At 41.8% G+C, this 16,787-nt stretch overlaps 1 protein-coding gene across 2 annotated transcripts in view; it reads left to right on the top strand.

Moving 5' to 3' along the window:
• CSTPP1 (centriolar satellite-associated tubulin polyglutamylase complex regulator 1) overlaps positions 1 to 16,787 on the top strand; it is a 207,323-nt gene that overhangs the window by 174,405 nt on the left and 16,131 nt on the right. For both annotated transcript variants that reach the window (XM_089693934.1, XM_089693935.1), the window contains 2 exons: positions 3,246 to 3,331; positions 3,537 to 3,732. In XM_089693934.1, coding sequence (XP_089550060.1) covers positions 3,246 to 3,331; positions 3,537 to 3,732 — 282 coding nt within the window. The remainder of the gene's footprint in view (positions 1 to 3,245; positions 3,332 to 3,536; positions 3,733 to 16,787) is intronic.

Below are 16,787 nucleotides of genomic sequence, written 5' to 3'. Positions count from 1 at the left end.
GGCCGGGCTAAAGCACAAGGCCAAAAAGGCAATATTGTTACTCGTGGAGCACAAGTGCACAGACCCTGTGCCATGAGGTCATCAGTCAGCTGGCAGATTAAACACATGACAGGTAAAGGCGCACAATACAGGCCATTGTGCCCCTGTGATTCTGCTGCTTATTGCTCTCCCACACTCCCCAGTCTATTCTGGTGCACCGTGCCTGCTCTTCGGCTTCACATTTTGTGGGAAGGGAAGTAGCATGAGGGGGGGTTTAACAGAATATTTTACACTTTGTACAGAACATCAAACAGATCTGTGCCGGGCTTTGGAAAAACACATGAAAGAGACGCCTGCAGTAGAGATGTGTTTGAGGAACGCTCTGCCAGTGATATCCGTGATCCGAAATGATGTACCCTAAACAGTCGCACATCTGGAGGGCATTACAGTTTGGGAAATCCCTGCTGTTAAAATTATGTCATAACTTGCCTGATCCCCTGCCTTTATAGATGTTGATTACCTCAGTTACCCCTCTGTGTGCTAAAGGCTTTGTGAGCTTAAAGGGAACATTGAGTTAATTTTGTTGTTATTATAAAGTTTACAAAACGCTGAACTCCAATCAAATGGTTAAATGAACAGATAAAATACATATACAGTAGGTGGGCTGTTTTACCCACTGAGGCATTTGTATTTCTGTTTTTCCGGCAATGAGAATTGCTCAGCGCTACCACATAGCACAGCCAGCTAGGTAACCTGACTTTTTCGATTACAGTTAGACTTCATGTACACTGGCAACTCCTAAACTTGAGTGTAGCCTCCCTGGCGGTATTCCCGAGTGTAGCTCGGGGTAAAGTTTCAGTACCACAAGCGGTAACCCTGAGCTATACTCGGCTTACCATGCGGCGCTGCTCCGCGATCCCTCGATCACTTACCTTGTCCTGCGCTCCCGCGATGTCCCTCCTGCAGTGTCCCCAGCAATGTAATCCAGCGGATGCCGGCATCTGTCATCTGGGTTCCGTCCCCTGCGAGCGTCGGGACGTACGGAACTGGCGGGAAATTTGAAAATGACAAAAAGTGACATTCACTAAAATCACATAGTAAAACATTACTGTATCAAACCATGTCACATACCTTTTGTCCCGAGTGCTTTGTCCTGTGCCCTGCCTGCATTTTTACTGTTTTTTCTGCCTGGAAACTGAGAAATGTCCATGGCGTCCAAAAAGCGTCCCTTTAGGTCAAAAGTGGTTTTAGATCAGCTAGAGAACAGCGATAGTAAATTAGAATCACTTGCAGAATTGAATGATAATGATTCGTGGGGAAATTCGTCATCAGACACTGAAAACGATTTTGCGACTTTGCTCAGTGATGTGCGAACTTGGCGCTATATTTCAAATTCTTGGTTTGATTATATTATTGAAATAAATTTATTATTATTTTATTATTATTATTTATGATTATTTTTTAAATTATGATTTTGTGTTTCAAGTTTTATCCTACCCGGGATGTTTACTAGACTCTGGTTTGGACAGATTTAAGTGAGTTATTCCTAAGAATTACAGCCTACAATATAAAACGCCAAATTTCCATGCAAAATAATGGTACCGCTTTCAACACCAAAAATCTGAAATAATCATACCACCAGGGAGGTTAAAAGCGTTTGGCATTTTTTGCCAAAGCTCCTAAACTCAACTTCATAAAAGCCTACATACACACAGGCCTTTAGCAATGTTTAGGAGCTGCCACGTTTAGGCGACGTTAAACCTCCCTCTCCTGAATGCAGAAGAATCACATTCAGGATAGGAATGTTTGACTGTCGGCTGCGGGAAAACACAAAACACGACAAAAAACGGTACCGCATTTACACGTTTTTGCCTCAGTCAGGGTAGGCTAATGGACGTGTAACCTTAGAGTAGTCCAGTTTGGATCAATGTAACTATGTACAGTATATACCATACCTGACCGATAATCCTGGAAATCACTAAAGCAGACTCCACTACTCCAGTGGTCCCACTTCTAGGTCCTGTGCTGAGCAGCTAGCCTGCTGCATTCTGAACACAGGAAGTTGGCAGCTTGGCATAGGTGCCATTTGCATTTTCTGAAGGATTTCAAATAATTCTCTGAATGACACCCATGCCCGCATGGCACTCTTCCTGTGTTCAGAATTCAGCAGGCCAGCCATTCAACACAGGCTCCAAAAGCATGTGGAGACCACTGGAGTAGCGGGGTCTACAGCTTCATGGCCATTGGCCAGTAATGGTAAATACACAGTTACATTGTTTCAAGCTCGACCCGTGTAACTATGTACAAAATATTCATGCCTGGAATTCTGCTCTATAACTAAGTCACCTCTATATCCCAGCCTGTGATTTGACATTCAAGGAGCAGTAGCAGACTGATGAGCTCCTGCCTCTTCTCCATCCAAATGTCAGAACCTCCTTACTGGTATGTTTACATGTGGCATGCCAGATTGGTTCTCATAGCTGCCCATACATTTCCCAATTAGAGTGATGCTGCACAAGAGACCTAGGTACCTAAACATAATATATTTTAAAAAAAGTATTTTAATGAATACCAGTCTTTATTGAACTGCTGTTTTTGTACAAGCCTGGAGTTCAGCTTTAAAGCTGAGCTTTAGGCAGGTATAAAAGACACACACTATCTCACATTATTTAAGGTATGCACTTATCATTACATTATGAAATTAATTTTTTTACATTTAAGTACCTGATTTTAACTTGACATCAGCCTCATGAAAGCCCTTTACACCTGCACTTATATTAAGAGAGGGAGGAGCATGAAAGACAGCCAGTCAGGTGTGCTGCTTGTAAATATTTTCACAAGGAACTTGCTCATAGGAGATGAGAGCAGAGGGATGACCTCATCCGTCTGCACCTTCTCCCTCATTTGTGTAGTCTGAAGGCTCGGGTGGAAAGAGGACATCAATGTTTTTCCTAACTGTGAGTGGTGTTATCCACCTGGTTGTGATGTGTGAGGGGTATGTAAATATCAAGACTGGATGGACATATACAAATCTCTTAGCAGGTAAGCAGCTCCCATAAATGTATGTATTCTCCGTAGTTTGCTGTTTGCCTGGAGGCTTTTTAAGTTTTTTTTAATATTTTTTACATTTTCATATTACAGTACATAATCATAATAGCAAGGTTTGTTTTTCTTCACAATACCAATGTGGAATAGTTTGAACCTCATTTTGTTCCTCAGTTGTCCCAAGTGTTTGTTTTAAGTCTGGTCCTTTTCTTTCTTGCCAGGATTGTACTGATGGACGATGCAATGGATTGCCTAATGTCATTCTCCGATTTCCTGTATGCCTTCCAGATCCAGTTTTATTACTCTGGTGAGTGTCCCTCTGGCCACACAGGACCCATCCATCATCTGAACAACTTGACAGCTGTGTGTAGTATCTGATGACTGTGCACTGATGTCATCAGTTGTTGAGAAAGCCTGGATGTCTCCAAGACATTTCTGCTGGGATTGAAACGTGATTTTCTATTAATGTATTCGTTGTACACATTGTGAACACTGTTCTTTTATGTTTGCAGAGTTTCTGGAGAGTGCTGCTGCAGTTTATCAGGATTTGCTTACTGGCAAAAGCTTAAACACGGTCATAGTCCCAACATCACGTTCTGCTACACCACGCCAACGTCCACCTTCTACTGATGGTGCATCTCTAGAGGGAGTGGAGGCACCACACTTTTACCAGTGTTTAGAGAACCTATGTGAACGGCTTAGGCAAAGGTATGTGCCAATAGAAAATAATTGTGATAGGTTAATGGGCAGTGATAAATTCAGTAGGTATAGTCAGCAATATAAGGTATATAGCAGATTGTAAGATGCAAAGCGTTGCTCTTGATATCTTGGCCATATGGAGTTGGTGTAGGTGCTATCCATCCTCTGGTGCTTTTGTTTAGGTAGAACATGAGGCACCACCCACAAAGTGAACCTGGAGATATGTTTAGTGATTGAAGCAACAATATTTCCAAATTAAAAAAACTTACAAAAGCAGCTCCAAAAGCAGGTGTGTTGACTATGCTGCTGGCCACTATGGTTCCTCCTGTCAACCCTTATGCCACTATAGCACACAGTGAAGGCATAAACAGGAGGAAGCATGGTGGCCATGGATGACACCCTGTCTAAAACACCCAGATAACAGCTTGCACCAAGCATTTTAAGAGCAAAGCTTTAACACACTACCTGTTAGGAAGGTAAGTATATAACTTCCCTACAACGAGCTGCTCTTATAGGTTTTTCAACCTGGTGACAGTGTTACTTTAATGGCTGCTTAGATGCAAACCTCACCCCATTGATCTCATTTAGCCTTCTACCTAAGCAGGAGCAATGGAAATTTGCGTAGATGATATAAAACATACATAAATAGTGTTGCGCTAACTCATATAGACATAATAGTCCATAAACAGATTCAAACGTGATAGTTCATTCAAAATATGAAATATTATTATTATTATACAGGATTTATATAGCGCCAACAGTTTGCTCAGAGCTGTACAATATAACAGGAGACAATACAGTTCAATACAAGAGGGTTAGGATGGCCCTGCTCCTTGGAGCTTACAATCTAAGAGGAAATATAAATATACATATAAAGTGCTTGAATGGTGAAAATCAAATAAGGTGCTTGAATGGTGAAGAATCACTACGAGGTGCTCCGGATAAATAAAGTGTATTTGAAAAACACGGTGCTCCACCTTAACTCAATGTTCCTCCACCTAAAAATTTTTAAGCATTCAAACACCTTATTTGATTTTCACCATTCAAGCACTTTATATGTATATTTATATTTCATAATTTGATTAAACTATCACGTTTGAATCTGTTTATGGACTATTATGTCTATATGAGTTAGCGCAACACTATTTATGTATGTTTTATGTTTTAAGTGTGGGATCACCTTTTAAGTGTTATCGCAGCGGCTCTATTTTATTAGCTGATTCACTAGTTTGATAGCGCACATTGTATTTTTATTTATATGCGTAGATGATATACCTTGCCCTGTGGAGGCTGAAGAGCTGGAACAACATTTTATAAGCTGCAGCTTATACCTAAAGGGAATATTTTATGTTTTTTTATATTTGTATTCCTAACTAGAATACAATTCTAAAATAGTTTTTGTGTTTTTTAATCATTGAATTAGGTAAATAGAGATATTGCTATTTCACATGTATCGGAAGCATTCTCCTGGTGTCAAGCTCTGTGCAAAAGTGGGAGCTCTGTGGAGCCTTTTTCTACTGTTGCTGGACTAAAAATAGAACTGATTGAGTCAGAGGAGGTACAAAAAATCCCTCTGTTTCTCCTAAAAAAGATAAATCATTAGTCATTTTACACAGGCTGCCAACAACTACGCAGGAGGCGCTGAGTAGGGTACCACCTGAGCTATCCTGACAGGAAGCTGTCACTATACAGAGCCAATCATAAGTGGTCAAGGCATTCTCTGCTCCACACATGTACAATTGCAAGAAAAAGTATGTGAACCCCTTGGGATTACGTGGAGTTTTGCATGAACTGGGCATAAAATGTGCTCTGAATGTCATCTAAGTCACAACAATAGAAGAACACAGTCTGCTGAACATAATACTACACAAACATTAGATGTCGCCATGGTTTTCTTGCACATAACATGTAAACATTCACAGTGCAGGGAGGAAAAAGTATGTGAACCTTTGGACTTAATAACTGGTTGACCCTCCTTTGGCAGCAATAACCTCAACCAAATGTTTCCTGTAGTTGCAGATCAGACCTGCACAACGATCTGGAGTAATTTTGGACCACTCCTCTTCACAAAACTGTTTCAGTGTAGCAATATTCTTGGGATGTCTGGTGTGAATCGCTCTCTTAAGGTCATGCCACAGCATTTCAATCGGGTTGAGGTCAGGACTCTGACTGGGCCACTCCAGAAGGCGTATTCTGTGCTGTTGCAGCCATTGTTTTGTTGAATTACTTGTATGCTTTGGGTCGTTGTCCTGTTGCATCACCCATCCTCTGCGGAGCTTCAGTTGGCGGACAGATGGTCGTACTTTTTCCTGCAAAATGTCTTGATAAACTATGGAATTCATTTTCCCATCAATGACAACAACCCGTCCAGGCCCTGAGGCAGCAAAGCAGCCCCAAACCATGATGCTCCCTCCGCCATGTTTTACAGTGGGGATGAGGTTTTGATGTTGGTGTGCTGTGCCTTTTTTTCTCCACACATAGAGTTGTGTTTTCTTCCCAAACAACTCAAGCTTCTTGAAACCAGTAAACCCAAAACAGGTGTGTGTTTTTTAAGGGCAGGACAGCTGTCAGCAACACATCCAATATCATCACACTGATTGGAGTCAAGGTTGGCTCACTCCTGGCTCCAATTAGCTCTGGGAGAAGTCATTAAGCTAGGGCCTCACATACTTTTTCCTCCCTGCACTGTGAATGTTTACATGTTATGTGCAATTAAACCATGGCAACATCCAGTGTTTGTGTAGTATTATGTTCATCAGACTGTTCTTCTAATGTGACTTAGATGACGTTCAGAGCACATTTTATGCCCAATTCATGCAAAACTCCACGTAATCCCAAGGGGTTCACATACTTATTCTTGCAACTGTACCTACATGTGGCAGCAGGATGGGGAATGCTTCGGCCGGCTTATGATTGCGTTCATGCAGTGACAGCTTCCTCGCGGGATAGCTCTGGTGGGTTTGGACCAGGAATTGAACACACAGGAGCTCATTCCTAGTGCTGAGCTTTCTCATTAGAAAGCCAGCATGGTTTCAAACTAAGAGCCATGGAATCACTCTGTAATTAATAGATATTTGAGCAATAAATGTTTTATATAAATCATTAAAAAAAGTGTCAACATCTCTTTATAGCTATCAAAAAAGTAGACCTAATGTCATTCCAAAAGTTATGTTCAAACTTTTTAAAGCTGTATTTTTGATTAAAAGAATACCAGGTGATCCTGCCATGGGGTGCTTATTCAGGAACTTCCTGTTGTGGGGTGATAGCTGTCTTGTTCTCCTGTTTTGTCATATGCACCCCTGTGGAAACAACAAGCAGCTGTGCTGTCATACATTGTGCAGGCATGGCCCATCGTCACTATAACCAAGTTAGTCAAGAGCAGCCAATGCTCAAGCAAGTGTAGATAGATAGGATGGGACTGAAAGAGGCTGGAGGAGATCAACAGCACTGAGATGCAACAATGGATAAAAAAGAAAATTGTTTCTCTCAATCTACATTGATTATTTTTAATCCTTATGATGCTAGCATTAATAAAACATAAAACATATATAAATAGTTTTGCACTAACTCATATATTGGGCAGCACAGTGGCTAAATGGTTAGCACTTCGGCCTGGCAGTACTAGGGTCATTGGTTCGAATCCCAACCATGGCACCACCTCTGCCTGGAGTTTGCATGTTCTTCTTGTGCCTGTGTGGGTTTCCTCCGAGTACTCCGGTTTCCTCCCACACTCCAAAGACATGCTGGTAGGTTAACTAGCTCCTATCTAAATTGGCCCTAGTATGTATATGAATGTAAGTTAGGGACCTTAGATTGTACGCCCCTTGAGGGTTAGGGACTGATGTGAATGTATAAAATATATATGTAAAGTGCTATGTAAATTGACGGCGCTATATAAGTACCTGTAATGAATAATAAATAAATATAGACATAATAGTCCATAAACAGATTCAAACGTGATAGTTCAATCAAAATATGAAATATAAATATACATATAAGGTGCTTGAATGGTGAAAATCAAATAAGGTGCTTGCATACTTAAAAATTTTTAGGTGGAGGAACATTGAGTTAAGGTGGAGCACCGTGTTTTTCAAATACACTTTATTTATCCGGAGCACCTCGTAGTGATTCTTCACCATTCAAGCACTTTATTTGATTTACACCATTCAAGCACTTTATTTGATTTTCACCATTCAAGCACTTTATTTGATTTTCACCATTCAAGCACCTTATTTGATTTTCTCCATTCAAGCACCTTATCTGATTTTCACCATTCAAGCACCTTATTTGATTTTCACCATTCAAGCACTTTATATGTATATTTATATTTCATGTTTTGATTGAACTATCATGTTTGAATCGGTTTATGGACTATTATGGAATGTGAATCATATTTACTTGTTTAAAACTTGCATTTTTTGCATTTCTGCAGTTATGTACTGCTTTCCATGCCTAGGCAAATGATGCCATCCATCCCAGGAGATTTCAAAGGGGGAAAAGGGGGTTTCTCAGCTATGCACACCCTCTTACTTGCATGCCTGAGCTAGGGGCAGATGGATTCCAGGAAGTAAATACTACATGAATCATCTGCCCTTACTGAAGATGGCCAAAACCAGAAATGCTAGGGGGAGGGGGTGTTTTTCAAAGTCATTTTCCAGCAAAATTAAGTATGAAAACATGGATGAATGGATGAGTTTGATTTGAATATTAAAAATGAATTAAAAAGCATTTTTGGTTTGCGATGCTCAGATGCAGTGTAGCTTCCCTTTAGTTTTGTCTAGTTAGGGTTTATACTAAGTGCCATTAACCATAAACCACTGTACATTAATTGTAAATACTAGCATCATACAGGCTGTCTATGGCATTGGCCATTTATGTGTTAATTGACTAAAGAAGCACTTATCCTTTAACAAGCATGGGCTGTTATATCCATCTTTAATGCTGTCATTATTGCTGTAATGTCTAATGTAGTTGAAGTAGCACCACACAAGGGCAGTTCTGTGTTGTTCACAAATTCTAGATGTGGTCTATGAGCCCGGTACATTCTTCCTATGGGTGTGTTCAGCTGTGCTGAGCAAATACCAGGGTCACATAGCTATGGTGTCCCTTAGGTGCTCATTGTAAACCCTGCACCTGGGAGAGGTGGGTGGAGAAGGGGCCTATTTCCAGGGCACAGATTCCTACCAGTGTTTTCTCTTCCAGGATTTGCTGTACCTCTTACTTATCAGATCATTGATTGTAGCTAAGCCCTTAGGGGGGAGCCTTGTCGGTATATCACGCTAAGAACCTGCCTGTTATGCAATGTGTAAGGCAGGTATATGAAGTGTTTTAATAGCCGGGGAGAGGAACAATTGCTGCTTTAAGCCATGAGTACACAGAGATGAATTATTTACAGTAATGGCAGACCTAAAGAACGGTGGAGACAGTAACTAATTTGCATGGGTTCCTTTCTAAGCCGATCTGAGCTTTTGTGTTTTAACTATGAATGGCTCATTTTTCATCTTCTGTGGCTGTTGAGGGATTACAATTCACATCAAAGTGGATGTGATTTCGAGCCTCTTTCATGGATAGTTATCCTTTCCACCCTAACCATTCTCCTTCCAGGCAGGAGCACTGACCCTGCTAAGTGCCTTATTTATTAGAGTATTAAAGAAGACTTTCAGACCTGAAAAAAGTGGAAAATTGTTATTTAAACCTTAAAGTGGTTCTAAAGGCAAAATATTTTTTTCTTTTTTTTTACCGTAATACATTTTCTGTATTAAGGTAAAAAAAAAAACTATGTGCAGCTCTCCTCCCAGCTCCCCCTTATACTTACCTGAGCTCGATCTCGATCCAGCACTGTGCATGAGAGCAGCAGCTCTCTCTCCTCACTGGGCAGAGAAGGAGCAGCAGAAGCCATTGGCTCCTACTGCAGTCAATCATAGCAAGTGAGCATAGAGTGGAGGCGGGGCCAAGCCACACTCTGTGTGTCAATGGACACACAGCATGACTCGGGATTGAGCCCCCCATGAGTGCCCATGTAGCAAGAAGGAGAAGCCAGGAGCGCTGACAGGGGACCACAGAATATCGGGGCTGCTCTGTGCAAAACCATTACACAGAGCAGTTAAGTGTAACATATTTGTAAACCTAAATTTTTTTTTTTTTTTTAAATAACAATCACTTTAATAAAAAATAGCAAAACTAAAGTAAGATGCCTAATATCTTACACTTCAAATTGCAATATGCTCAGCTAGCTGTGGCTGAGGATCACAAATTTTGCAAAAGCGCATCCTTGCACTGTGAAGAGTGCATTATCCCAAGACTTGAGATCCACATCTTTCCCAGGAGACTGTGGTGAAGCTGAGTGACGTGGAATGCAGTAGCTGATTGTTGTCAGGTCAGAGATCCTCGGCATCTTCAGGCTGTGGTAAAGCTGAATGGCGTCTTCCACATTTAAAAGACCAGGCCAGATAGGGTCAGATGTAAGTATCTTATGCTTTTTTCTTCTCTTTTTTTTTTTCTTTTTAAGGTTTTAGAAATTTTGCATGGAGGAGAGCTAACTGATATAGATTATATATTTTTAGGTGCAAGGTCTGCTTTAAAGTGGAAGAAAATATTAGTGCCAACTATTTTTTAAACATTTTCCCTCCCTCTTCTCACCTCTCTTTCGTAACCTGTATGAAAGAAATGTGTGTACTTACATATCATCTCCAGTCCCGTCAAGTGATCCTGTAGTTCTGGCTCAACAATGGCTAAGAATTCTGGGAAACAAACATCACCCATAGGCTCCCATAGCCCAGCTATTGTCAGTTGTCCCTCTTCTCCCCTGCAGCGGCCGCTCACTAATACAGGGGAAACAGAGCTACAGGATCACGTAACTGACCCAGAGCAGTATAAAAAATATATAAAAATAGGTAAGTATACACATCTTCTTTATACAGGATAGGTAGGAGGAGGGTGTAAGGAACCTTTTTTCTTAAGAATAGTTAGATTTAGGCTTTTCTTCCAGTTTAACGTAACTGATCCTGTGTTCACTTCGGTCGTATGTGGAAAAAACAAACAAACAGGGCTTTGCCTTCACGTGATTGGATGTTTGAAGTGATTGTAGGTATGTGCTTCAAGTTTGGGTTAAGCAAAGTATTTAGAAGCCTATTCTTACCATATTTCCCGTTGCTCCTTTACACCTGTTTGATGCCTGGAGATAAGCAGTCATTGACCTTACGCAAGAGTCAAAATATTCAGTCAAAAAGGAGGTTTAACAAAAAAAATGACTTGATTTCACCATCAACATTGAGTGTGTGTGGTATCCCTCTCTCTACACTATTGTATTCTGACTGCGGGGAGACTTCCTGCCGTCTATAACCAGCAGTGATTTTTCAACAGGCTGGTTGTACACAAGTCGTATGGGCAGGCTGGTTGTACACAAGTCGTATAGGCAGGCTGGTTGTACGCAAGTCGTATGGGCAGGCTGGTTGTATACAAGTCGTATAGGCAGGCTGGTTGTACGCAAGTCGTATGGGCAGGCTGGTTGTACGCAAGTCGTATGGGCAGGCTGGTTGTACACTAATCGTATGGGCAGACATGATAGATCGATTTGCGTACAACCAGTCTGCCCATATGACTTGTGTACAACCAGCCTGCCCATACGACTTGTGTACAACCAGCCTGCCCATACGACTGAATTGAATTGAAATCTGGCCGGTCCCTGCTGAACCAGCCGAATGTTGATCCATGTGTAGCCTGCTTGTCTGTATGTGAATATTACTATTATTGCAGCCAGTATATGCAATCTTTTTTTTTTTCTTCTGTTCATTGAAAGACACAGTGAAGATCAGTGGATCTTGACTGCTGAGTTATAGCGCCACCTGCCGGAGTACAACACTACATAAAACACGTATAAAGACAGCCTTGAGGTGGGCCTTGCTGGTGGAAAGCCCCCATTTGATAACACAGTCTGTTTTTTACCTAGCATCAAGGAGTTAGGATGTCAGAACCTGTACTGGGATTATTAAAGTTTTTTTCTTCATAAGGTTGATATTTTTGGTTCCTAAGATGCCATTTTTGGGTACAGCAGCAGTTATGCAGGTGATGGAATCCAAATTTTGATCCATGTATGGCCAGCTTAACTGTATGTGAATATTACTTGTAATTTTTGTGGACAGTATTTGCAATCATCTCTTCTGTTCATTAAAGGACACAGCAAAGATCAGTGGGTATGGAGCCACACAGTTATAGCGCCGCCTGCAGGAGTAGGACACCAGGTACAACACATAAAAAGACAGCCTAGAGGTGGCTCCTGCTGGTGAAGAGCCCCCATTTACTAACGCAGTCTGTTCTTTTTCTAGCATCAAGGATTTATGATGTCAGAATCTGTACTGGAATTATTTTTTCCTTGAAGTTTTTACATGAGGTTGACTTTTGTGGTTCTTTAGTTTCCAGTTTTGAGTGTGATGTTGATGTTGCGCTGGGTTAGTCTTCTGCTTGCCTGCCCTGCTGTGGACACTGCTTTGGGACATCCCAGCTGTCCAGATCAACTGATCTTCGCTGTGTCCTTAATGAATGTAAAGGCTGACATTTTTGGTTCCTTAGTTGCCAGTTTTGGGAGTGGTGGCGACATCCCAGCTGTCCAGATCAAGTGATCTTCGCTGTGTCCTTGATGAATGTAAAGGTTGACATTTTTGGTTCCTGCCCTGCTGTGGACACTGCTTTGGGACATCCCAGCTGTCGAGATCAACTAATCTTCGCTGTGTCCTTGATGAATGTAAAGGTTGACATTTTTGGTGCCAGTTTTGGGAGTGATGGCAATTTTGCAAACAGAGGTTTGATGTTGCACGGGTTAGTCTTCTGTTTGCCTGCCCTGCTGTGGACACTGCTTTGGGACATCCCAGCTGTCAATATCAACTGATCTTTGCTGTGTCCTTGATGAATGTAAAAAAAAAAGTTTTTCACTGAAATAACAAATATGTTCTACTTATTTGCTCTGATCTTCGCTGTGTCCTTGATCAATGTAAAAAAAATGTTTTTCACTAAAATAACAAATATGTTCTACTTACCTGCTCTGTGCAATGGTATTGTACAGAGGAGCCCAGATCTTTCTTCTTTGGGGTCCCCCGCCAGCGCTCCGGGCTCTTCCTCTTCAGCAGGTACTCCCATGGAAAGCCACTGTCCATGGGGGCACTCGTGCAGGCTCGCTCCCGAGCCGTCCTGTCTGCATACAGTTACGCACAGCAGGTGGCCTAGCCCTGCCACCCGCTGGCTTGGTACAGCATTTGACTGGTAGCAGCAGTAGCCAATGGCTCCTGCTGCTATCAGTCTGCCCAATGAGGACAGAGATGACAGCCAGAGCTGCTGCTCTCATGCACATTGCTGGATTGGATACGGCTCAGTTAAGTATGGGGGAGGGGCTGGGGAGGATCCTGGAGCACAGAAAGTTTTTCATAGAATGCATTAGGGTGAAAACCCTTAAGGCTTTAGAACCACTTGAAATCCTTTTCTCTGCATTCCTTGAAGGACACGTCACCCACCCTTCTAGTTGTTGCCTTAGTAGTAAGCAGTAAAAGGAGAACATATAAACGTCAAAGTGAGGCTGTGTCAGCAGATGGGGGAGTTGTTCATCAGCAGGACCCACCCCTAGACTATCTTTTTGTGTGTTCTACTTAGCATCCTACTCCTGCAGGTGGCACTATAACCCCGTGGTAACATCTACTGATCTTCACTGTGTCCTTTAATGAACGTAGAGAAAAGGATTTTACAGCAAATAACAAAAATCCAATTTATTTGCATTCAGATTATATAATATACATAGTGCAATTATGTATATTAAATGTGCTGTGCCCTTGTACTGCATTGGTCGGCCACCCTGGGTATAGATGCACTAGTTGTACAGTAGATGTTGTCTGTATGGAGGAATGACGGGTTCTCTTCATTAGCCTATGACTCACCATTGCAGTGCCTGCCTGTCTCCACTTGCTCACATGACAGCTGTAATGTAGCCTTTTGTATGCATTAGGTTTTTTCAGTTACTGCATTTATATTCCCATGTGTTCTTTGCTCGGTTACATTGAATATGCTGGATTAGTTTTGACATTTAGTTGCCACGGCAACACTGATGAATTGCTCCTTTTGTTGTCGGAGATGCCTTGGCATCGCTTTCTCACACTGTACATATTCTGTAGGATTTTGATCCTAGTTTACTGTATTGTGCGCAGCTTTCCTTTTATGTGGTTTTGTTGCTTTGTTTGTTTAGAAAAGTTCCTTTGCTGAGGTAGGCTGTGTACAGCTTTCTGTCCTGTCTGTACATGTCATGACATAAGCAGTATATAAAAAGCCACAGGTCCATCGTGTGAAGACACAGCCAACCCACAGCACTCAGGCTGCACAAGTAAACATGGAGTATAGGGAAGGATTTTTAAAGAGTATATCCATTGTCAAAATCTTTTTATTTCATAGTTTTTGAGTGTGGAAGTGACAGTGATTTAAAGTATATGTAAACCCTCAACAACCCATTCAGATTAAAACAGAAATGAAAGGCAACACGTGTGTATAGATATAAAAAAAACCTTATAAATGCCTTTTTTTCCCCTTTTTATAAGTGATCACATTCCCTCTGAGCTTATGCAGCTGAGAACAGAGAGCTGGAGGACGAGAAATGACACTGAAATTCCCAGTGAATGGCTGTGTGGGGGGGAGGGGGCAGGTGTTTGAGCATAAGTCTGATCATTGGAGGAGAGCAGGGCACAGCTTGAGAACTGACCACTCTGTGCTCTCATGCCTAGTGTGGTCAGTTTTTGATAGGAAAGCAGAGGGACTAGCAGGATCATCAGGGATTTCACACAAAGGAAGGAATACAAAGAGAACAGGATACTTTTTCACACAAGTACATGGTATAGCAAGTGCAAATCAGGAATATGAAATGTTGAGTGTACTTTTTTCTTTAAAGGTGAGTGGATGCATGTCAGTAAAGAGGACCTTCACACCCCCTTTAGATTCCCCCCTCTCCCCTCACCAGTACCACTGGTTGTCCCAAAAAACAAAACAAAAAAACCCCAAAAACAAATGTTCACATGCCCAGTGTCTGGTAAAACATGCTGCTGCTCTGCAGCCTACCAGCTCCCACATACTGCAGTCCTGTGACCCGTTTTTAGGCAACAGCGGGCTAAAATCTGCTAGCAGCTGGTCCAGGCTCTGATAAGATCCTATAAATTCGGGATCCACCCAGATTCCTGGACCTGCAGCTGGTTCAGCTTCTCAGTATGCCGCTGGAAGACTGAGCCAGTCACTCCTGCAGCCAGGCGCTTTAGTGAGTGCTGGGGGGAGCAGAGCAGAGAGCCATTGACTGACAGTCAACAGCTCACTGAAGACCAAGAACTGAGCGATTAGTGGTCCTTGATCACTCAGTTCTCAGTCTTAGAAGTGGTGGGGAACAGATGCATTATTGGACCAATGCTGCATCCACCTAGGTAAGTATCAGTTACTGTGGGACAGAGGAGGTCACTTCCTGGGCCCCCGCTGGAGTCCACTGATTATGGAGGAAACGCACACACCAAGGTGGAGGCACACACTATACAGACTGGACGTATTGCAGGTTTGTGTCCCAATATTTCTCTCCTGTAAGGTAGAATTTAAAGCCCATCTTCAGGCAAATTTGGACACCCTCCCCACTTACATGTTTTCTATTAAAGCCCCCTTTAACCACATTTTTTGCTTATCTAAGTCCATGGTCCTTGGAACCCAAGAGAATCCCGCCATTGTCAGACAGTGGTTAGTGTCTTCATTACAACAGGCAGCAACTTGGACACCCTAAAAAGGAACTTTCCCACTCTGCTGTAGAAAAGAAAAAGACAAAAGACTCAGGAGCATTTTTTTTTAAATGAACAAATCAAATGGATGAATACATTTTCCTTGCAGTTTTGTAATCAACATGATATGATTTAGAACAACAGAAAAAATCAGCAAAGAAATTCCAATTAAACTTGAGTCCCCCTACACTTACAGTGAAGGAAATAAGTATTTGATCCCATGCTGGTTTTGAATGTTTGCCCACTCACAAAGAAATGATCAGTCTAAAAATCAAATGGTAGGTGTATTGTAACACTGAGAATAGAAACAAAAAATTCAGCAGAAATCCATGTCTAACAAATGATGCACTGATTTGCATGTTCATGAGGGAAATAAGTATTTGATCCCCTATCATTCAGCAGGATTTCTGGCTACCAGGTGTCTTTCATACAGGTAACAAGCTGAGATTAGAAGCAGTCTCTTAAAGGGAGTGCTGCTAATCTCATTTTGTTACCTGTATAAAAGACACCTGTCCACGGGAGCAATCAAACAATCAGATTCCAAACTCTCCACCATGGAGAAGACCAAAAAGCTGTCCAAGGATGTCAGCCTTGTGTAGGTCTACAACCTTGTCCCTGACATCCTTGGACAGCTCTTTTGTTAGACATGCATTTCTTTTGAAATTTTTGTTGCTATTCTGTCTGTGTTACAATACACCTACCATTTGATTTTTAGACTGATCATTTCTTTGTGAGTGGGCAAACATTCAAAACCAGCATGGGATCAAATACTTATTTCCTTCATTGTACATTAGAGTCCCCATCAAATTTCCCCTTACGTCCATCTCCCATTACACGAAAGTCCTCATCAGAAACTCCCCTTACACGAGAGCCCCGTCTTTCTATATATCAGAGCCCCGTCTTTCTGTATATCAGAGCCCCGTCTTTCTGTATATCAGAGCCCTCTTTCACATCAGAGAGCCAGTTAAAATCTTGTAGCGGGCCGTAGTTTGGAGACCCCTGTATTAAATAATCATTTTGGTGCTTAGGTACATTTTACAGCAACTAGTTTTTAACTGAATTGAGCAGAATATAGGTTACATTGAAGAGTAACTCCACTTTTGTTGAAAAGAAAAAAACATTCCCCCTGGGTGATCTACATACATTGCAAGGATTTTAACAAACTTTGTTGTAGATTCTGTATGGGAGTGACTGGTGAATTCTCAATTGGCTGCTGCACCTGCAGGGCACTACTGAGGAAAATTGCAGGGTCTGCATCCCATTAGATGTAATTTCCCATAGGCAGTT

Source organism: Staurois parvus, unplaced genomic scaffold, assembly GCF_062004578.1.
Source record: "Staurois parvus isolate SC_StPar_1 unplaced genomic scaffold, SC_StPar_1.0 ptg000641l, whole genome shotgun sequence".
Taxonomy (NCBI): Eukaryota; Metazoa; Chordata; class Amphibia; order Anura; family Ranidae; genus Staurois; species Staurois parvus.
Note: the sequence above shows the minus strand (reverse complement) of the source record. Positions and strands in the feature narration are given on the sequence as shown.